The sequence below is a fragment of the Platichthys flesus genome, chromosome 5 (genome assembly GCF_949316205.1).
Source record: "Platichthys flesus chromosome 5, fPlaFle2.1, whole genome shotgun sequence".
Taxonomy (NCBI): domain Eukaryota; kingdom Metazoa; phylum Chordata; class Actinopteri; order Pleuronectiformes; family Pleuronectidae; genus Platichthys; species Platichthys flesus.
In genome coordinates, this window is record NC_084949.1 from 5330364 (window position 1) to 5353988 (window position 23625).

The 23625-nt window shown below is 39.1% G+C and overlaps 2 protein-coding genes and 1 long non-coding RNA gene across 3 annotated transcripts; 1 reads left to right on the forward strand and 2 right to left on the reverse strand.

Annotated features, from left to right (window-relative positions):
• Positions 1-40: 40 nt before the first annotated feature.
• Positions 41-10131, reverse strand: LOC133953440 (high affinity choline transporter 1-like). Its single transcript, XM_062387366.1, has 8 exons — positions 9787-10131; positions 9215-9328; positions 8161-8316; positions 7906-8054; positions 6873-7016; positions 3002-3155; positions 1041-1258; positions 41-865 (listed from the first exon to the last, which is right to left on the reverse strand). Exons 1-8 carry the CDS (start codon positions 9968-9970, stop codon positions 302-304), a joined length of 1683 nt encoding a protein of 560 aa, XP_062243350.1. The 5' UTR covers positions 9971-10131; the 3' UTR covers positions 41-301.
• On the forward strand, positions 9432-17801 carry LOC133953443 (uncharacterized). Its single transcript, XR_009920691.1, has 3 exons — positions 9432-9618; positions 9790-10001; positions 17694-17801. It is a non-coding gene; the product is annotated as an uncharacterized LOC133953443 (long non-coding RNA).
• Positions 11183-23139, reverse strand: LOC133953439 (multidrug and toxin extrusion protein 1-like). Its single transcript, XM_062387365.1, has 16 exons — positions 22918-23139; positions 18214-18315; positions 18016-18084; positions 17666-17814; positions 17027-17069; positions 16382-16426; positions 16195-16292; positions 15887-15984; positions 14524-14705; positions 14337-14445; positions 13558-13633; positions 13165-13234; positions 12940-13072; positions 12740-12834; positions 12572-12635; positions 11183-12070 (listed from the first exon to the last, which is right to left on the reverse strand). Exons 1-16 carry the CDS (start codon positions 23107-23109, stop codon positions 11826-11828), a joined length of 1770 nt encoding a protein of 589 aa, XP_062243349.1. The 5' UTR covers positions 23110-23139; the 3' UTR covers positions 11183-11825.
• Positions 23140-23625: the final 486 nt, after the last annotated feature.

The following is a 23625-nucleotide window of genomic DNA, read 5'->3' on the forward strand; positions in this document are numbered from 1 at the left end:
TTATTGGGAATACTGGAAATAAAATTATTGATGTAATTGGTAATTGGGACAAAATGTGTTTATTCACAAAATGTCTACATGTTAATTGCATGGAATGCTGGTAGACATTTTTGAGAGAACAATTTTTTTATGAATTAATAAACCATTACAAACATATGTAAAATGGAACAACATCCAGAGAAAGAACAGGAACTTAAGAATGTAAAATGTTTAGGACCTTAGGAACAAACTAAGCAACTAACTAGTTATTAAGAAATAGAATGCTGGCCAGCAACTTAAGAAAGGGGGGGGGGGGGGGGGGTTATCTCCCATTCAGCAAAATTGGTTGTAAGACAACTCCATTCATTTCGTTGTCACACTCATCATCACTTCCAGCTTCTTCTTGGAGATTCGGAGTGACAGCGTGCACTGATGATACAGGATTGTTGCATTTTACCTTAAAAATGTCCCAACTTTCAGGCAACAGGCTGTGGTTGAACATGAACAAAGAAAGCACAGAAAAGACCAAGATAGTTAACAGGGTGCACAGCATGGAGAATGTTCTGACAGGTAACATTTGGACATAGATGCCATCTTCCAGAGTGCAACCAGGAAGATGAAGAACAACAGGGAGACCTAAAGTGTTCTCTCCCACCAGAATCCTTACAATCAGCCCTGTAACATAACCCACTGCAGCACCATAAGCATTTGTGACTTCAAAGAAGAGCACGCAGACCAGATGGGGGAATATAAGGGTGTAGGAAATGTCTGCTCCAAGAATCCAGAGGACCAGGGTGCTGTTGGTGAAGAATGTTAAAGCTGTCCCAACCACACCCACAACAACCACTGTGATACGAATCACCCATTGCATTTCACAGTCTGAAGCCTGGAGACAAGAGGAGACACTATTATTCATTCAATCACATGTGATTTCAAAAATGCTTTTATGTGATCAGTCTTTTAGTGTTCAATGAACGACAAGGTCAAGGACAGCCCGAGCTCACATCTTTAGAGAAACATTGTGCCACAGAGCTGCCACCATCAACATCTTTACTCCTCACCTGTTGGCGCAGGATGTTCTTGTAGATGTTTGTTGCGAAAACCGAAGTTGCGGATAACAGGGCTGAGTCTGTTGATGACATGACAGCAGCAGCCACAGCTCCAATTCCAATGATGGAGATGTAGGATGGAGTGAGAAATTGAAGAGTCAGGGGAAGGATAAATGTGTGCTGACCACGAGCATATGGAGATGGAGAGCCATACTCTGTCAGGTTCCAGTCTGGACAAGAGAATCAACCGTCAACATTTTGTAAAGATTTCCTCAGCAGATTATTATTTCAGTACAGCACTCTAACAGAAATTACTTAGCCAATAAAGTAATTATAATAATTTTATGTTATCACAACAGGATTATAGGATTACTGCTGTAGTTGTATACGTAATATATGTTTTGGCCCACTAGGGGCAATGGAAGAAGCTGTAAAAACAACAATTATATACTGGGACCAAGATTAAGTTGTTATGGCAAATGTAAGAATTATTTTTACATCCATCCAGCAGAAACTTGGCATCATTGTATTTCAATCAGTTATAATTTTGATTATATTATATTTTAACTTGTGAGGTTAAACCTCTGTTGTAAAACATCTCTCTCTCTCTCTGCCAACAGGGTAGAGCACAGCAAGTTAATCAGTGAAACAGCTGCTAATAGTGGTTAATGAGAGGACTGAAAGTGAAACCACATTAGAGGAGGAATAACAAAACTTGGTTCATCCCCTTGAGCAGTCGCTTCAACACTGTTTCACCCACTGTTAAAATGTTGATAGTTCAAGTAACTTGAGAATTGTGCGCTTCGTATCTTAAAAGTCACAGGCTGCTACCACCAATCAATCATCAAAAACACAGACCACTAAAGGACAACATAAAACAACATAAAAAAAGATAATCAAAAGCTTCTTGGTCCAGCTCTGCATCAACATTTAATCTGGGTTTCCTGTCTGACCCTTACAGCATCCTTTCATCAAGATCCATGGAAATCTGTTCAGTTGTTTTTTTGTCATCTTACTAACAAGCAAACATACATCGGTTAAAACATAATCTCCTTGGCCAAAGTAACTGCAGATCAAGACATGCATTAGAATTTAAAAATTATTTTTAATTATTTTGAAACTATTACAGTGCGGTTTAAAAGTCTTCAAACTTGAACAAAAAAGGCCTGCCTCCCCTTACCCCACAGACAGAGCAAATGTGAAATGAGAAAATCCTTGACAAAGTTTTCAGTACCTGAATTTTGTAACAACTGTTATATACAATGGAAGAGAAGAGGAAGAAGAAGAAGAAATGGTTTTGTATTTATATAGCGCTTGTCTAGTCTTGATGACCACTCAAAGAGCTTTACAGTACAGCTTTACATTCACCCATTCACACACACATTCATACAGTGCTTCTAATCGCAGCACTTTGTTATTCTATGGGGGCCATTCAGAGTTCAGCATCTTGCCCAAGGACACTTTGGCATTCAGGTGGGTCAGACTGGGGATCGAACCGCCGACCTTCAGGTTGGAGAGCGACCACTCTACCCCTCATCCACAGCCACCCCAAAAAGAAGAAGAAGAAGAAGAATAAGACAACGACCCTTCCACCCTCACCTGGACACAAGGTGTCCCTGTTCTTCCTTCCGCAGAACTGTAGGGGGATTTGACGTCAGCAACAATCAGAGCACTTCTCAGCCAGGTGCTCTCTCTCTTTTGGGCTACCTATGGGACGAGGTTTGCTCTCCCGGACGCCAGCACCATTCTCTGTTTTGTTTTTGGAGACTTTGGTCATTGCTTATAATTAATTCTGTTAAATAAATATCCTGGTAACAGTTCACCGGTGTCGTCTCCCTCCTTGTCACAGTCGTGAGCTGGGCTGTGACAAGAAGAAGAAGAAAGCCTCTATGGGCTGCTTCAGATACATAGGGGAATAGGGGATATAGGAGAAAAAGAGAAGGATGATTGAACAAATGTGTAACAACTCCAACCTGTGGAGGCAGCGACAGACCCAATCAAGACAGGGGGGATTCCCAGTATGGCGATGATGAGGGCAGCAGCGTTGCAGGTAAACTGGGCCGTACGTGATGAGGAGGAAGACAGCATCCTCTGGTGGAAGCACTGAAATGAAACGCTGCCAAAACCCTAGAAGCAGAGGGAGAGGAGGAAGCTACAATACATTACATTACATGTCATCTCTTGCCAAGGACACTTAGGCATGCAGATGGGAAAGAGTGGGATTTGAACCGGCAACCTTCTTGTTGCAGAACACCCGCTCTATCCCCGCTCTATGATGAGGATGTGGAAAGATGAAATGAAAAGAAAGACTGAGGAGATTGATCAGTCACGTTGAAGAAGAAACAAGACTGTAAAGATTTCTACCACTACTCTGATGTATACTATTTGCAAAGAACAGTAAATACAGGCTCATATCAACATGTTAGCCAACTAATGCTAAGCTAACATTACCTTTTGATTGTACAGTAATAATCAGTGTTGCCTGTTATCTCCTCCACTCGTACGTCAGGTGATGACAAATCAGTTTCTATTGTTACGCTTTACAATCTGATAATGATATAGCAGATAAATAGTAACATAGTATTGATATTAAACAATATATCATCTTATTTTGATTATAACACTTGCAGGAGTTTACTGTCATTGAGCAGGGGCTAATCTAAAAGTCCAGGATATATTGTAAAAAAAAATATATAGAATACTGTATATAACAGTAACTAATGATAATTTTCATTATGGATGAAAATGCTGATTATTTTCATCATTAATTGATTGGTTTCAAAAAGTCCAAACTTCAAAATTACAGAACACAAAAAACTTTAAAAAACATTGAAATGATTAAAAGTCAAATCAATCTGCGCTATAATCTTTAAAAAAATTAAAATTAAATAAAAATGTTATGAAGCTGATACTATTATCCAAAGCGACAGGCAATAACTGCATTCAGCCCTGAGGGTACAACCAACAAGAACAACAAGAAACAAGAAAAGTACAATTTTCCTCAAGAAACCCAAATAACTAAATCTTGCTCCTACAAATAGTTTTAAAAAAAGCTTTAACCCCTTAATGCCTGAATTAATTTCCAATTATATAAACAAATTATTATTTGTGTTTTTGGCTGTCATACAGATGCTAAATTAATTGGAGATTTTGAATTTAAGTATAGCATATACAGTAGATATATAATTAAGGTATGAGGCAAATTAGCGACATTAGGCATAATGAAGCAAAAACGTAATGTAGATTGATGCTGCTTTTGCTTGGAATTGAATAACAAAATATGTTTCTGTACAATCAGTGCTGTTCCATCATCAAATTATTTCAAATACAGCTTAATATCTCAAAATAACTTTGCTGGATAGTCCCAAGGGACTAGTACGTATTTTCCACTCCGACCACTAGATGGTGGCAGAGTGCTTCCAATACCTTGCATGGTATGTGTAGTATTTGCACCATCAGGCACAATCGTCCCCTCGGCTGATATCCAGTAGTAAGAGCCAACGTGTTCAATACTAACACAATTTAATTTTGATCCACCGTTTGTCCTTCGGGTGTCACTGGGCCACTGTCACTGGCTCAGGTTTAAATGTGGGAGGAAGTGATTGCTTATCAGGTGCTTGACCCTGAAGGGCAAATGTTTTTTTAACCTCTTTGGCACTGAATTATTTGTTGTGCTGCACTATGAGTTTTTGGATCGATGAAACAGACTTTATACACATGTGCTTAGTTAGAGAGAGAGATTTAAATTGACTTTTATACTGCTAACCAAGGACCAGGTAACTCCAGGGTTAGCCACCTCAATAGCTGCAGTGTCAGACTCAGCTCCTTTAACACAGGTACTTTACTTTTGGTACTTTTAGTATATTTTATGCTTATATATGAGAGGTTTAGACCACAGAGAGCATATAAATACTATGATAATGATATGTCTGCTTTGGGAATACTTCTTTCAACACTAACTTTAGCCAGCTAAAATGTTCAGTCTTAATCCTGTTCGATCTTGTGTCTCTGCTCATAAATCTGCCTTGAAGACCACCCACCTGCTCTCTAACTATCGACCACCTGCTTGTGCTCTTTGGTCCGGTTTGCTTGTTTAGACTACTCCCACTTTGACAGCTGTAAGACTGCCAACTCGGCACTGGTTGCAGTAAACAAGACTGTCTGTGTTTGTCTATGCCTTGGCTCCAACTCTGATGAGCAATTACAGCTACAGTTATAACTGCAGAGGTCGGACAATAGGCCCAGTCGACCAGGGTGATTTAAATAGTAAATTCCCTTTCAAATGTCTTCTTCTTATTCAGAGGGGCACTCTGGCCCATGGGTTGAGACGCAAACCATTAACTGCAGCATTTCAGGTATAATGACTCAAATAAAGTCACATATAGTTTTATCTTGTATAAAATTACCTTAATATATTAAATTTGATTTGCTTTGTGCAATTGCTCAGTTTCCAGACTATTTGACTCATCACCTGCTCTTAGTTATACACTTGGGCCTTAAGTTTTTATACTTGTCGATATATTCACAGTCTGTTAGCTTGACAGTCTTAGTTCTCCTTGCCATGATTTACTTCTTAGTTATTTGCTACTATATGACCTCTGCCTGTTATTTATTTTTATTTTTTATAAATCCATGTTAAAGAATGTGAAAGGCTGATTATTCCTTGTACTGTTTTATCCTCTTTCTACTTGCTGCTTGCTTTGTTTGCTTCGCTGATTGAATACATTTTTGAGTCCTGGCCATCACCTCTGGTTCAAATTCAGCCAGGGGACTTGCATCTCCTCACAGCTGGCATGGCCTGCATATGACAACAAGTATATTTAAATCCATGCAATAAATCCGGTAACAGGGAGATTTTCTCCCTTTCCAAAGATCCATGGCTATCTTATTTCAATTGTATTTTATAAGTAGTAGTAGGCATTTCTTCTGATTTTGGCGAATGAAACAGAATCTGCACAGATTTTGCTCTGAGATGTCAGAATTTTGTTAAATGTTACGCTTAAATCCCACAAAAGAAATCTGAAATCTGTCGGCCTGTGCCACAATTCCTCAGAAAGCAATTGCACTATTATTGATCACCTGTACATCTCCATAACTGGAAGCGGGGTATAGTTTTTCCACTCCTGTGTGTGTGAATGTACCATTTTAAACATAGACCATACAGAGTGAGGACATTTTTGCCAGTCCTCACCAACTGAGAGGATGAGGGTTAAGACCTGGTTTTTAGGGAAAGACATTTAGTTCTGGTGGTTATAGTTAGGGTAATGGTCTGCCAAATGCATAACGTCGACGTGTGTCCTCACTAAGATAGAAGTACAAGAATGTGTGTGTATATATGTTTGTGTGTGCGTGTGTGTTTTTCACAAGAATGCACACAGTGAAATTAGTATCTAACAATTTTCTGCCTGCCCTCTGAGGACGCTTAAAACTTAATCAATGTTTTTAACAGCCAGCATTAGCCGCAGATGGTCAGTCTGACTGACGGTCAATTTATTTCTCTTTGAGAGAGAGCGAGACACCACAGTGGGTCAAAGAGCGCTGCACACAGCTCTACAAAGAAGCAACAACACAAAATACAAAGCTAGTGGTTGTTGATGTCCTGTAAAAAATATTCTTGGTTCATTTTGAATCTGTAGTGAGACAAATATTTTAATATTGTGCCCCAGTGTTGTATATACAATGTGTGTGTGAATGCTATCTGTTGCCCCTCTGATGCTTTTCATTTTAAACTGAACCTTCTGTGATATCACACCAATGCAGGCGTGATATCACGCCTAAATTTACTTGCAAAAGAAGGGTGAGGTCCTTTAAGTCAATGTATGCTATTGATGATTCAATATTTACCAGCAATAGGAAGTCATCAATCCACTTCCAGACTTTGTTGTGTTCCAGAGAGCCAACCCAGGGTTCTTGAAATGTGTTGTTGATAGCAGTCTGGAAAATGTTTGCTGATGTGGGGTTGACCAGGAGGAAGGGGATGCACAGCCACTGCAAATAGATACTCACATCTGAATTATCCTTTTCGCTGACAGAGACAGAAAATAGGTTAAAAATTCTGGAGCCACAAACACACAACAAAAAGGTTGTAAGTTGGAATCAACTCAGGGTCTTAACATTTATGTTGTATATTTCTTATGGAGACTTTCCAGGATACAGGTAATTGTTCTTGTTGTTTGTGATGTGTGTATCAAACTTGGCCTCTTACATCAACAAATCTATATCAAAATAATTTGGCTGCTTCCGTATCAGACTGTGTATTTTATCCTGCGAGTCAATTCTGCTTTAGACCTCCATTTCTTTTAGTAAATAAAGACTTGTTCAATTCAAACTTGAGACTGGGTGGATATTTTTGCTCACTACTCAAATTAAAAGGTCCAAATAGACAATTATAAGAGCTAAAATAAAATAAAAGCTTATGGTTTTACTAAATTGCAAGGAATAATTAGGCCATTACTGGGATCAAAATCAAATAACAAATGTGAGTGGTTGGGACTAACTCCTGAACCATTTTTCAATTTCTTCCTTTTCTCCATATAATTCATATAATTATTAAATATTTATTATAATCATGACCAAAATATCCTCCTTAAAAGAAAGAAGGTTATTTGAAAGAGTTAAAGGGTCAGGGTTAAATAACGGTTGGTGAGTAAACTGTAACCCTAACTTTGTGAGAAAAAACACTGACTGACTGTTGCTTTGAAACGTTTTTTTAACACATACTTACTCAAAACAAATAGAAAACTTCTTATGGATTTTTGATGGCACTGCTAATATATACATCTAACATATACATCGAGCTTTAAACAAGGTGTTAAACCTTGCATAGCTGTAGAAAATGTGTAAGTTAAAAATAAACATGTGCTGAATTGTAACTCACCAAACCGACAAAAACCAGAGAGAGCTGGATGATGTCAGTGTAGGCCACTGAATAGAGGCCTCCTAACAAAGTATAGATGATGGCCACAGACGATGAGATCCAAACAGTGTAAACATAGGGCAGGTCTAGTATCACACTCATAGTTGCTCCTGATAAAAAAAACAAAAACACACAAACACAGATATACAAATATCAATGCTTTACCTTCATCGACAAAATGGAATTGTGCGTATTGTATGTATACTGTATGATTACCTAAACCGAGCAGAGTGCAAGACACCCACAGCACATCCACCAGCAGAGCAGGCAGTACTAGAGCCCCACTCAGTAGTCTGCCATACTTTATCTGGAAAGGGTCCATCATGGTGACATACTTCTTGTCCCTCATTGGCTTGGCAAAGAAAAGACCACCTTTGAAGTGGATAAGATATGAACTATTATTTTTAAGGAGATACCTGTATACATTTTACATTGCATAGTTTCGTAAAGTTTTGTTGAATTCTTTTGATTCAATGTGCACTGAAAGTTTTTGAAACAGTCAAGCACACCAAAATAAATTCTTAACTGACAATGCCAAGTGTTGTTTTGTAACAACTACATTGTTAATGTAGTTGTTTAATAAAAAATGGTTTAGAACTATTTAAAAGACAAAGACTAACAACATCTAAAAATCTAAATGTCTGATCCTGTAGAATCAGTGTTTCTCATTAACTTTCTAGACTGTGGTGGCCTGCCAAATTCTAATTTGTCCTGCTACAGTACCATAATGAATCAAATAAATGCTCTCAACCTGGTGTTTTTCTCTGTTGCGGAATTGTGTAGTTGTGCGCGGCGCTAGTGTCTTTTATTTGTGGGGTGCTCGCTTGCTATGGTCCATTAGGTTTATACCAACCACAGTGACACTCAGAACCCACAGTTTCAGCGGCAGTAGTCCTCAAACCCACAAGTAGTATTCAATGCAGTTCTTTCTCTCACACGAGAAGTAATCTTTCTCTTTTTTGTCAGAATACAGGTCAAACGGAATCTGATATGCGTATGAGAGTGGCTGTTCTGTGCTAGCATGTGCAGCCATGCTACTGCCATAGATTTAATTGATTCTCTGAAAAAACAATGCAAAAAGCAAAAGAATTTCATGGAAATCAGTGCAGTTGGGTTTGCTCAGTCCTGCTGACTAATAAATGCAGGTGAAAACATAAGATCCTGGTCGATGTAATGAGTAAATGGTCTGTAAACAGCATGGTGAAAACATGCTGTTTGTGTCTGGTATCTAGATCACTGCAGCCTGCTGTCTTCATGGTGTATGTCTTACCTAGTATGAAAGACACAGAGTATTGTATCGGCATTAGAGCCCATATCAAGCCCATTTTAGGACTGTACACTGCCTCAGCAATCCCCAGGATGAATCCACCTCCAACCCATGTAGCTGCCAAAAAAGCAAAATGCAACAAACACACACACACACATAGACACACACACGCACGCACACACACACGTACACAAAGTTGGGTAAATATTGCTGAGGTTAGATATTGACCTTTGACAGTCAAGCTGCCACATTTTGGATTTAAATTATCTGGTTAAATCAGCAGCTTTACAAGCCAAGATCACAAATGTGCTTGCTGACATATTTAACAATGTATTAATTTGCTTTTGTTTCTACCGTTTTTCATTTTTTAAGGATGACAAGACGATGACAAGACCTGAACAACCTGGGTATGTCAAGGTTAAATAAACAATAATTAAATAATTAATTAAAACCAGACAACATTTTTCAAACGAAAAATAATCTCACACAAAATATTCAGCAAGATTCAACAATTTATGCTTTACCTGCTATCAGCTTGGCTAAGATTATCTTCTCTGTCCCACTGATCAACTTACCAGTCATGGTGAAAATCCCAACCAGCAAACCGATATTCCTGCCCCCAAGAAGCACCACTTCTGTCCTGTCTCCATTGCAATTCCTCTCTGCCACCCTGGCCTTTCGGGCGGCCCACATCCCTGTGCCCAGAATAATGATGTAGAAGAACAGCACCGCAACCACACCAGGAATGTTCAGAGCCATGGTGGTCTGCCACTGTGGAGCACACTGACAGGTAGGTCAACTGGATGGCAAACACATACTGATACTGCAGGGTTAAGTTATCTATAGTTCACAATGGATGACATATTGTTGATGTTGTTCAACTTAACCTGCATATGTTAAAGTTAAGCAAGGCACAGGACATTCACTTCTTCTATATATTTTTTTGTCCTTTTAAGCCTTAGGTGCAGCACACAAATCTAGACTGAATGAATGTCCCATCAGTGTGGAGAAAACTGATTGTGAGGTTAATAAAATAAATTGTTAAGCAATTCAGATGATCTACTACATTCAACTTCTTGTTTTAAAACATTTTTTTTTTTTCTGCCCTGGAAAAAGTCTCTGCACGTCCCTGTTGACAGAGGTCAAATAGCTTGTTAAACAGGGGTCGGTTGTCTAGTTTGTGTCCGTTGAGGGGTCCTTCAAGGACAAAAACACTATCTAGCTTGGAAGTGGAATGGCCTCACAACACATCACAATATGAGGAGTAAACAAAACTTGTTAAACCAGGTTAAACCTGAGGGTCACTTATTCTCAATAATCCTAAAATCAGGCTCAAAGTCTAACAAATGCATCACAGCGCAAACACAACTGCCCATTTCCACTGGTTGTAGTGGGTGCTGTTCTCATAGCACCACCTGTTGGTGGAGTTATAATATTACAGAGGAGAGAATAATCATAACTTCAAAAGCATAACAATTTAAGCAGCATCCGTCAATGCACAACCAAGGTGACTTTCTTAAAATGTCGTTTTTAGTCGAGGACTCAATATGAAATCCGCGTGTAATAGAGAAGTGTGTCAATGTTTTACAAATATACATACAACACATTAACATCAATCACTTAACTGTTTATTTATTTATTTATATTGATGAGAAAATAACTCATTACAGAAAATGCTTTCAGTGTAATGCTAACATAGCATCTTTGGCAATACTAAATTAACTATTTATTTCAGTCTATGTTATTTGGCAATAAAATGTAGATGTATTTATAAAAATGAATATATTAACAAAACCTGAAATGCAAATAATGTCCATACTAAACACAAGAAAGGGATTCAGGTTCAGATTCTAAATTTGAGGACACTAATATCATCCAAATGTTATATCCCCATATCCATATCAACTGATTAAAACAAAGGTCACCAAAAGTTGAATATTATCCCTAAAAAAAAAATAAAAAGGCACCAGATTAAGATTGATATCGTTTTATTTCAGCAACCATTTGGTGACAAAAAGGGTACAAAGTTACTTTTGAACAATCGACTATTTGTTCAGTGATACTAAATCTTATACATTGTTAAAGCATTCAAACAATTTTTTTTACATTTTGTTTTGGTGCAGCCTATACGCCTCGTTTGTCTAAATTCAATATACCATTTAGTCTTAATTCAGCTCCATCCCATTCATCTTGAAATAGAAGATGTTGGAATCTGGAATGGAGTCCACCTGTCATGAGTTTAGATTGGATATGATCTAGAAAGGAACGCATTACAGAGACTATGAGGTCGAAGGAGCTGTCTACAGAGCTCAGATGCAGGAATGTGCTGAGGCACAGATCTGAAAAGGCTAAACAAATTACGCTACCTTCAAGGTTACAAAGAGAAAAATGGCCTCCACAATTCTCAACTGAAGACACTTTTGCGCCCATCACAGCTCTTCCCAGAAACTTCCAGAAGAACTGTCATTGCAACTCTGGGCTTTATGCCAGTGTCCACATGACACCATTTCATACTATAATGTCATTCAGTGTTAAAATAAGTGTTTTACTGAACTTTACGCTAACAAACCTGGCAGCCATTATTCTGATTGCCACCCTTGCATCATCCAAGGATTCATTTTAGCAGCTTATTGAGGAAGTAACTGGCGATGATTCCAACGATGAGGATGACAACCATAACTATCAGTGCCAGTCCCCGCCGTAAAACCAGTTGTGTTACTGAGAGAACATTTCCCACTGTCGTAGTTGTGTATCTGCTCTGGTTTGGATCGTGCACCTCCTCGTATGGGTTGCCCTCTTCAGTGCTCTCACAACTTGACTCAATGGTGCTGACCACCTGGACCTGGTTGGGATTCGGGTCTGTAGATTTGAGAAGAAACAAATAAAGTATTAACACTTACGCTACAAAGACAATATATGTTTCAGATGGGACTGTATGTGAGATCCCCCAGTCTGAGTGAGAGCCTCCAGACTTTCTACAGACTTTCTCAAGACAAGGGAGCCCATGTGAGAACACAGCAGGAGATACTCTGCAGGATTCACCACCAGCCAGTGGGCACATTGATGATGATTCTCACAGGCAACAGATGCAAAAAGAATACAAATATCTCATAATGAAAAAGCGGTAGCACACATAGACAACACCGACAAAGAGTCTCAGGTGATGAGAGCTTACACTAGTTACCATTTCATGTAAACAAAAACATGTGATCTCCGCAGTGGAATTAATGTGTTACCTTTTGTCTCTGTTTGCTGCACCAGCCCTCATCTCAGTAATCCAAAGATTTCTGTATGTTCTGAACGTATCCGAGCAGAGAATCTCGAACTGCGTTGTTCATGTGTGAACGGGATGTTATTTACCTTTGTTTTCTATCGGCACAATGTTGTTTTCTTCTTTAATCTGGACTCCTGCTCTCACAAGCGCCTGATCATAGAAATAGTATTAAAAACAGTTAAAGGCATGTTTCAAGTAAAAATTAAGCCTATTGCCAATTTAATCCTGATTGGTAAAGGGATGTAGGTACACACCTCTTCAGCAGCCCTCTTCCAATCAAGTTTATACAAAAACATGATAAAGAAACTTGATTGGATCACCACACAAATGGTAGTTCCAGTCCATAGTCCTATTACAGAAATGAAAGATGTTTCAATGGCTTTCCTTAATGTTTCTTGACAAACAGGAGGCAAGGTTAAGTTATTATAGCTGGTCATTATTGGTCTTTACTCACCTACAATCCCCATTTTTGCTGCAAACATAAGGGACACACCAATGGGGAAGCCAATGAAGTAGTATCCCACCAGGTTACACAGAGCACCAACCAATGGTTTACCTACTCCTCTAAGAACTCCTCCAGCCACACCCTGTGAAAATCCAACAGATCTGGTCAAAAACATTATGTTTGTCTGCATCAGATCTGAAAGGCATGAAATTGTAGTTTGAAACTGTTTCTCACCGCAGTGGCATCAAAAATATGCATGAAACAAAATATAATCATGACGTCAGCAACCCTCTGTAAAATGTCTCTGAAAAAACATGCAAATAGAGATTAGATGTGGTCCAATGCAGCTTGAAAGTGTGCTTACGTAATCATTTGCATCATGTTTATAATCAGGTTAGTTAGGGTTAACTGTACTGGAACTTACTGGGCAACATATGATTTCTAAGCAGTGTTGTCTTTGGCATCACAAATAGTGACTACAACGTCTCTAAGTCATGCTCATGACGACATTAGTTAATGTATGACAGTCTGAACAGCAAGGTGAGACAGGCAGATAAGACAGACTAGATAACTGAGCTGTTCTGTTTGTTCATGGAAGTAAAGAGTTGTTTAAAAGATGTTACTCACTGTTCTGAGGTGAAAATGTATCCAACAAGATTTCTGGCGATGCTGAGACTACCTCCAATAACACATGCAATGAAGACTGTAACAAGAGAAAGACACCAAAAAGTAAAATACTGTATATTGTTTAACATTTTCCTCAAGAATGATTACTATATGTAAATCAGTATAGATATTAAAATGATCCAAGGCAGGTGTTTTGGTTCCCTGTACAATCTAGAACAGATTTAAAATCCTCCTCATTATGAACAAAGCCTGTGATGGTGTGTCAGCATCATACCTTACAGATTTCATGATTCCTAGAGTCCTGAAACCATCTTCTAGTTTTCTAGTACAATACATCTTGATGTGTAATGTGAATTGTGTTAAGATCTCTTCATGCGAGCAACCCAACCACCAAATAGGTTAATTTGTTTGGTTGGCTTGGCTTGGTATGGTTTGGAATGGTTTAGTTTGGTATGGTTTGTGTTGTGTTGTGTTGTGTTGTGTTGTGTTGTGTTGTGTTGTGTTGTGTTGTGTTGTGTTGTGTTGTGTTGTGTTGTGTTGTGTTGTGTTGTGTTGTGTTGTGTTGTGTTGTGTTGTGTTGTGTTGTGTTGTGTTGTGTTTAGTTTTGGTTTGGTTTGGTTTGGCTTGATTTGAAAGGGTTTGGTTTGGTTTGGTATGGAATGGTTTGGCTTGATTTGAAAGGGTTTGGTATGGTTATGTTTACAATGGTTTTGTTGGTTTGGCCTGGAATGGTTTGTTCTGTTTTACTTTGGTCTGGTTTGGAATGCTTTGGTTCTTACATGCACAGATGATGGGGAGTTTGGATGATAACTTGGCCTGTTCTATGTTTCCTGCTCCAAGCGCGTTCCCCACTCGAACACTGGCAGCCGCAGAGAATCCCAATGGGAACTGAGGAAAAACAGAGAAGTAAAAGTCCAAAGTGTATTCATCTTCTACTTGGAGCAGAGAATCAGCATCAATAATTACCATGTAAGCTAAAACAGCTAGCTCATATGCTATCGACTGAGCTCCCAGCTCAGTATCACTAATCAATCCGGCCAGGAATCCTCCCAGCTCAAACATCCACCACTCCAGACACAGCATGAGCATACTGGGAATGGCCAACTTCATGAAGGGTCCCCACTCCTGCAAACAGTCCAGTGACCAACCTGTGAGTCACAGGTCCACAGGTTAAATATGGTAATAATCTTTTTATTTCATCTCATTTTTTTATTTCATGTTAGAGGCAGCACAGCCAAATGCTGAAATTATTTGCACTAGTGCAGTGCCTGTTTCACACACCTGACAGTCAGACAAACAGACACACAGACACACACACACAAACACAGAGTCAGACACACAGGAAGACGCAGTCGGATAAATACACAGACATACAGTCAGACAGACACACACCTACACACGTAAACAGTCAAACAGGCACACACACACTGACAGTTAGATAGATACACATATGTACAGTCAGACAGAAACGCACAGACAGTCACAAACACTTACACACACAGTCAGACACACACACACACACACACACAAAGAGATAGACACACAGACACTCAGATAGAAAGTAAGATGCACAGATCGACAGTCAGACATTGTGTCATTATATTGCATGCGTATTTTAGGGCTTAAAGTTTAATAGAGAAGGTTAAAAGTGCTCACTTAATAAATTACTAGTCCAGCAAATGTTAACTTCAAGTTAGAAAAAAAAAACTGGATTACTGTTTGAGGAGCAAATAATCAGTTGTCTTATACAAGAGGGGTTATTTTTATTATTTATTTAAGACCATATTTGAAGACCATATTGCTACTTGAGATTTTGAAATGCCAGCATGGTCAATGTTCTTTCAGCCGGTTATGGAATTGTGACAGTGCTACGTCACTAATGCCTGAATATGAGAGCACAAATCTGAGAGCAGGACTTTCGTGAGCGCACTGGAGCAGCCTGAGTGTGAGAAGAAGGACTCCATGTGAAGTACAGCAACAACATATAATCTGAGTAAAGAACAGGTTGGAGCAGGAGCAGAGGAAGTCTGTATATGAGCAGCAGCGATTTGAGGGCGGCAGGCTTTTGACATTACAGAGTCTGAACATGAATGAAGAAATAATGAAACACTCTGGAATAAAGATCTGAGAGAAACTCCAGTCATCACTGCGACCTGTTCTCTACTAAGTATTACACAGTTATGACCTTGTCAAACATTAGATAGAGGAATGTCTATAATGTACAACTATTGTCGTCACAGTCCACGCACTTGAACGATGAAAGAGGATGAGATAAGTAGACAGAGTAGGACGAAGAGTCAACCATATAAAGAGAAAGAACAGATCATACCTCCCCACGTGGCCTTGTGCAGACCCCTCCCGCAGATGTAAATGTATAAAAACACAGCCAACAAATACTGAGAGATGGCATTGGCAGCTGCAGATCCACTTAGAGAAAAAGAAAAAGACAAGTAAAGAGAAATTAAAAACTGTCAAAGCATTGGTTTCTCACAGATATGTAGTATTGCATTGGACTGTACTATTACTAGTACTATTCAGTGTTGATGGACTTATAGCATTACTAAATATCCATCATTGAGTCATTATAAGCAGAAATGCCTCATTTTCTTTGGAGCTCGCAAATGTAAAGAAACTTACGCAACACCCATATTCAGAAGAAAGAGGAAAATGTAGTTGATGACAGCATTGAAGATATTAACAACCACTCCAGTTATAACCTGAGGCCATATAATTCCCTGTAAAGCACAACACAAGCTTGGCTCAAAATTCATTTTATGGACTGAAGTGTGTCAAGAAAGTTTTTGAATGTGACAGAAAGTGTCACCTGATTTTGAAGATACCTCCCTTGTAGCTGGTACATAAACGCTGCCTGCAGAAGGAAACCATGAAATCACAACAGTTATTCTGGCACAGGCAAAGAGAAACGTTTGGGCATGAGAATTTTTTTGAGCAATAAGGATAGAGCTGTGTGTCAAATCGATGTACATAGTACACTCACTGACTTACTTTATACATTTCAACAGGGCAGTCTTGTGCTTAATCAAACAGTTGCTCTATAAAAATCAACAACTGTCATTGTTTAGCCTAGCTACATTTATTTTGATGTATTAACATGCTAATGTTAGCCTCAATAGCACTGAGGTACAGCTGAGGCTCATGCAAATGTTATAATCCTGCAAATATTTTGTCACAAACCAAGTTTCTTACAACTTAAAATATTGATCAGATGATGATGCTCAATGAAAATGTCTCAACTTGTTCTATCTTACATTAACCTTGCATGATTAAATAATTCAATGGTTGTCAAGATATTTTAAAAACAACTTATGAACTTGTGCTGAAAGAAAAGAAAGAACATCCACAAGTTTCATGGAAATCCATTGGATGGAGTTAAATGTTTTTTTTTCACGAAATATATTTTGGTCTGAATCAATTTGATCCATCAATGTCTAGAATGTACCACACCCACCGGTAGAGCAGGCATGAAGATCTTCACATACATCTGTGACAGGCTTTATGTAGAAAGAAAAACAGAACAAATTATGTTAAATGTGAAACTGCATGTGTGACTAACATTGATGATTATACATCAAGTAAGAGGTTATAAACCATTAGGATTCAGCTTTTTGGCAGATGTCAACTTTGAGCCAACAAACAAGACAGTTTGCCTTAAATGAATACTTCAGTCCCTGAAATCATATACACATACTTATCATGAAATGTCGAGCACCCACAGAATCATCAGCTCAATGAAACCTGCTTTTCTTTTTTAAAGATGCTGTATCCGATGCTTTTATGTTATCAGTGGAGCAAATAAAAAGACCTGGCGCTAAATACAATTTCATATTCCTCTGTATCTGTTCAATGTACGAATAAGGGAAAATGTGTTTACCATATCAATTTACAATGCAGTAGGCCAATGTTGTATGTTAAAGCTTGTTTCTGCTGCTCTCGTGTGGCTAAGTCAGTCAAGTGCAAGTAATCCTCAGCCCATAGTCGCATTCACTAAATTTTAAATTGTCAGTCTAGAAAAGAGTCCCCATCCAGCCGTGTCAGTGAAAAAGAAGCTGAAAGCATGTGTTGTTCAGGAGATTGAATAATGACTGACCTGGCGACCTCTGGGCTTTGTCTGACAGCAAGGAGGAGAGGTTCAGTGTTGATGAGGATGGCCCAGCAAGGGAAACAGGCCAACAGCAGAATCAAAATCCCCCTCTGGAGAATCACACCAACTCGCTTCAAGTTACCACTCCCATACGTCTGCATACAGGTAGACACAGACACTTTAAAGCACTGAAGGAAAACACACAATCATGCCAATAACCAAGGGTATGAGCTGACTCGATACAAAAGCTCATTGTTAAGCTGTTTTAAAGGAGACCCCAGGATAACCTGGGAACCCAGCGGTACTGGTTGGGTTTGACTTGGTTAGATAGCAACAACCTCTGGTGAGGACAGTACCTGAGATATTAGGGTATCACAAGTTAATGACAAACCACTTCCAATGGACACACCACTGACATTAACCACCTGCAAATGACAACAAAACACAATTTAGGGAAAAAGACAAAAACACAAACAGTAAACAATTATCCTGGATTCCAGGGTTAAACACAGTTTTTGACGAGGAAGAACTTAAGAACATGTTTGTCTCCTCACCGCAATTGCTAATGCTACTCCTGCAAGCTCAGTTTTTCCCATGTGACCACAAAACACTGTGCTGACGAAACTGATCATGAAAACCATCAACTGGGAAATGACCTGGAAGACAAAAACAGACATGATAGCCTTTGTTCATTTGCTTATTCATTTAAATACCAGATACATTCATAGAAAAAAAGACATCAACATGACACGTCATAGACATTTTCAAGAACAGTAAGTAAAGCCCAGAGAATAATCCTTCAAATATATCACACATATTTAACAGAATATGCAGCATTTTAGATACAATATGTAATAATATGACTCTCATTCTTAATAACCAACTCAGTAGGTCACCTATGCAGAGCAGTCAGTTTTGGGGAGGGGCGAGACCCTAAGCATCTGGAGGTTGGTCGGGCTGCTTTGACAGGTTCACCTTCAGAAACTTTGCTACGAGTTTTACTTCCTGTAGAGAGTCCAGTTTGATCGTCTTCTCGGCGCTCGGCCAGGGCCGGAACCGACTCTGGCAGGGCCGATCCGAGGACCTCACTAAACCATCCAATGACGGGCAACAAAGGGCAGGGACTTAATTAATTTGAGCACATTCCCCATCCCTATTCCCCTTAGAATTACCCAGGTGCTCATGCAGGAGATCGGTTCAGTTCACTCTATTATTCGGTCTGAAATTTGGCAGCAAAACGAGACTGCAGTGATTTTTCCTCTTCTTCTCTTTACTAGCACTGTACAGGCTGTTAACAAAAGAGAAAATAAAGTGCATTGTGTATCATTCCTACTACTGATGAAAGGTCCATGTTTAATGAAATCAACAGACTTGTTTAGTGGTTATATGGGTCTATAATGGCTTTGTATTTATATAGCAATTTCCAGTCTTGATGACCACTCAAAGTGCTTTAAAGTACATTTTGACATTCGCCCATTCACACACACATTCATACAGTGCATGTATTCGCAGCACTTAGTTATTCTATGGGAGGCCATTCAGGGTTCAGCATCTTGCCCAAGGACACTTCGGCATGCAGATAGGTCAGACTGGGGATCGAACTGCCGACCTTCAGGTTGGAGGATGACCACTCTACCCCTCAGCCACAGCTGTCTACCTGTCTACCTAAGTGTTCTTAGGTAGGCACAAGAGGCCCTTGTTTATTCTGTTGTCTCTAGAATAAGTTCAGATGCACTGGTCCATTACTATTTGAAGGTCAGCATCTAGTGTTCCAAATTTGTAAAATTATACATTGTATGTATATTGTTGTTATCATTTTTCAGTCAGTTGACATAAATCCTGGAGAGAAAAATGTTGGGTTGTTTTGTGTCTGTGTGGGCCTACCATAAAAAGAACTTGACATTTTTTTATTTTGGTACTTGTAATTTTACTTTTGATACTTAAGTACATTTCAACACCAGACACTTTTGATACTTAAGTACATTTAATATTTGCTACGTCATTTTCTGATGGGTGACATTTTCTTTTACCGGTGTCACTTTCAGGTAAGATATCTGTACGTTTACTCAAATATGTCTTTCAAGTACTTTATACACCACTGATCAGCGGCTAGTAACTGGCAGCCTCTGGTAAACAAAATCAATCCCACAACATAAATGTAATATATTGATTATTTTATCTGACCATATCGGACTGACACAGATATTTCTGGGTGACGCAGGTCCTGATCTCTATCATGGCAAGATGTGTTGAACATTTTTTATTACTTTGTGTGTCCACGTGGCGCTGGAGAGCCCTCACCAGAAAACACCATACATGCAAGACATAGCGATAAAAAAATCTTACTCCACTTACAAGGGAACATTTAATCATCACTTACTCATATGATATTTTGAACTGAACATATTAGTTTACTATGTTTGTTTTTGACTGAACAGATTTGAATCAAGACCTCAGATGATCATGTGATGACTTACATCAGTTCTGGATCATGTGTGGAGAATATTATATTTTCATATTTACGTGGGAGTGTCCAGAGGCAACTATGAGGTGGTGTCACTTTAACTGATGCTGCTGCAAATAATTGTGGGACGGCATTTTTGCTTTCCTTTCATAAAGAATGGTCCAGTGTTTCCTGTTATGGAAGTTTTCTGGAAGCTGGTGAAAGGATTACTCAGGCAGCAGCTGATCTCTAATGCAGAATGTTTTAATGTAGACTTGATTATTACATTACATGTCATTTAGCTGACACTTTTGTCCTAGGTGACTTACATTTTTAATACACTCAGTATTTATGAGGGGCCATTTAGGGGTTCAGTATCTTGCCAAGGACACTTCGGCATGCAGATGGGGAAGAGTGAGGATTGAACCAGCAACCTTCATGTTGGAGAACACCTACCCTACCCCCTTGTGCACACCGATCCCTGATGATCACTTGATGCATCAAGGAGATCAAAAGGGAAACAATATATAAACGCTAACAGAGCAACATGAGCTATTGTCACCCCCCAAGTCTGAAGACGTCTCCCACAGCTTCCCAGTAAATCTTCCTCTACTTGCGTCACACTTTCTAATGGCACATCCATGAATAGCTAGAATTGCTGTCACTCTCTATGTTACATGTAGGTGTTCACATTCTATTGAATAGTTAAGTCTAAAATCATTCCTAAATCACGTTGTGTCCTTACGTCTTGCAACTGGTGAAATATGTAAAAGAGTTAAAGATGGTGCCTCTCTGTCTACTCTGGAGCATCTGAGTTAGATATTAAAGTCCATGAGCGTAGACACAATGTAGTGTTGGTTGGTCCTTTATCTATAACCTGACCTTGGGTACTGCTTGGAGAGAGAAGGGAGTATCTGTTTAATTTAGACAGGCACTATTGACTTGTAAAGATATAACGTAATAAACATTATATATATAATATATAGTGGCATATACATGTAACTATACCTATGCTAAAGGAGAAAAGTGAGGAAGCGTTGAAGCTACTTTACTTGTCCTTTAAAAAGTTCACACAGCTCTTATTACGGCGGCCGCTGAAATTCTCATTTCACTCAGCTAGGAAGTTTCTTAAGTCAAGTTGACTTTCCAAACACAGACTATATCTACAACATTGGACACTTGGAACAGATTGAACAACAGACGTTTGAGTTACATCTTCCTTTTTTATGGTAAAGCATGACATTTGTCACCAGGGCAACAGTGTTCAGTGAAGTCTCAAACGCTTTACGATTTTGCATCAGAAGGTCCTTAGATTAAACTGATCCAATATGATGTCACAGTGAACATTTTTTAACTCAATATTATTTGCATGTATGGTTCAAGAAAATATAGAAAGAAGAAAGTGAAGATAGTGTTTTGCCCTACACATTATTACACATAATTTAGCAATCAGATATGAAACTGGTACATTTGGCACAAATGTTTACTTAGACTCACAGATTAACTGATTAGATTTGAGGGGGCAAAGTTCAAGGTCATGTGACCTCATGCATCATATGTTTTGGCCTTTTGACCTTGGGGATTTCTTCAAATTTGACCAGTCTTCACTTGGCGAAGGTAAAGGTCATGGTAACGTCATATTTGACCGGGAAACAAATTTATGTTCTAGTTTTTCACAGAAGACATAAATGATAAATAAAAAAAAAAACATAGGTGTACATAGTAAAATTAATTCTGGGACTCTTGAATAGAGGTCATGTTATCAGGAGCACCAGGGCCTTCCTACTCTAATGGGTGAAAAGTCCCCTGTGAAGATGACCTTTTTCTTTGTCAAGTCATCCTCACTTAATCACTTACTAACACAAACACAATGTTCAGACAATGCAACATGAGAAACGTCCAAAAAATGTCAACTTAAGCGGTATTCACAAAAGTCCTGCGCAGGAAATGTGAAGAAATGTCTCCAGAAATCCTTTTTATACATGAACAAAACAATGGGAGAATCTCTGCTCAGAAGCATTAACCACAACGGCAAATCCTCTGCTGGATTCAGGTGAAGCAGCAGGCGGAGGAAGGATTTAACGTATTAATTCTGCTGGGGAGATCACATGTTTTTACTTACAGCACATCTGTGAAGTATAGGGGGCCAGATGGAGAAAGTGTGCTGAAACTCTAGAGTCTCTCTCTCAGGCATTTGTGTTCACACATACATCCCCAGTGGAGAAATTCCAGAGGTTCTCTAGAGATCAGTGCATGTCTCAGCTCTTTTAAAATCCACTGTTCTGGGCTACTGCACTGACCCCTTCACTGACACAAGCTAAAACACAGACCCTCATTTGACAAGTATGAAATTCAGGACCAAAACAGTCAAACTTTCTGTCAGTGTGTAACATGTGGATGAAAATATAGTGGAATAAATTATCACCCTTTTACAAGGGACCCCTTGCAAATCCTCAAGGACCCTTTGGGATTCCAGGACCCCACTGTGATGAACCCTCCACTAATATCAACAGTACAGGTAGAAACCCTCTGCGGAATATACTCCTCCTCCACATGAGACCAGTAGAATCTGAAGTTCTGGTGAAAAACTCACATAGACGAGCATTGTTAACATTTTGATATTTATTGTATTGTTCTTATTATATCTTTTATCGTATTGATGTGGATTTAGAAGATTTTCTCTCTTTGCAGTTATAGTTTATTTTATGAGGCACCCTGTTACTCTTATTATTATTATCATGATCATGATCATTCCTGTGATGATTCTTATTATAACAGCGAATACACAAGGAGGAGCATGCTTCCTCAGTCTTACCACTGGTCCCGCTAGTTTGCAGAGTTGAACCAGCTCATGTCGGTACTCCGGTGTGATGAAGCCGCGCAGGCGCTTCGGGCAGGAGCCCCATGCTTCACCGGATCCTTCCACATGCGCCTTCACGTTGCCTTCTTGTAAATCTTCCTCCACCTTTCCATTGTTTTTCACATGCGTTGGGGCAGTCGCGTCCATAATTTAACAAAGCTCCAGTGTTGGCTGCACTCATCATAACCACCGGTTATATGAAAGGAGTCAGTAGTGTGGTGGGAGGAGTCAGGGGAGGGGCAGGGATGCGTCCTCTGAGCCAATCATGCTGCAGCGTCAGTAAGAACACATGGTGCTGCATTCACTGTCTTTGGACTCGTCGTGTGCAGTATACAACTCTGTGTAGTTTTTCATGACTGCAGCCATCCACTTGCGTGTGAGGGTATAATAACCTGTACGTGTTTCTGATGTTCAAGGAAAACTGGCACAGACAGATTTTCTGACAAAGAGAAAGTAGAAGGAGTACGATCTCCTCATCATCAGTAAAAGATAAAAACAGTCAACAAGATAAAATTATCGGTGGGTTTATTTTTCTGTGCAAATACCAGTCATAACAGATTTACAGTTTACTCAAGTCAAGTCAAACATCTTTATTATCCTCGATCGGCAACTCGCTGTACAGCTAGCAGTCAGAGCATGACAAAAACAATCAATAACTCCAAT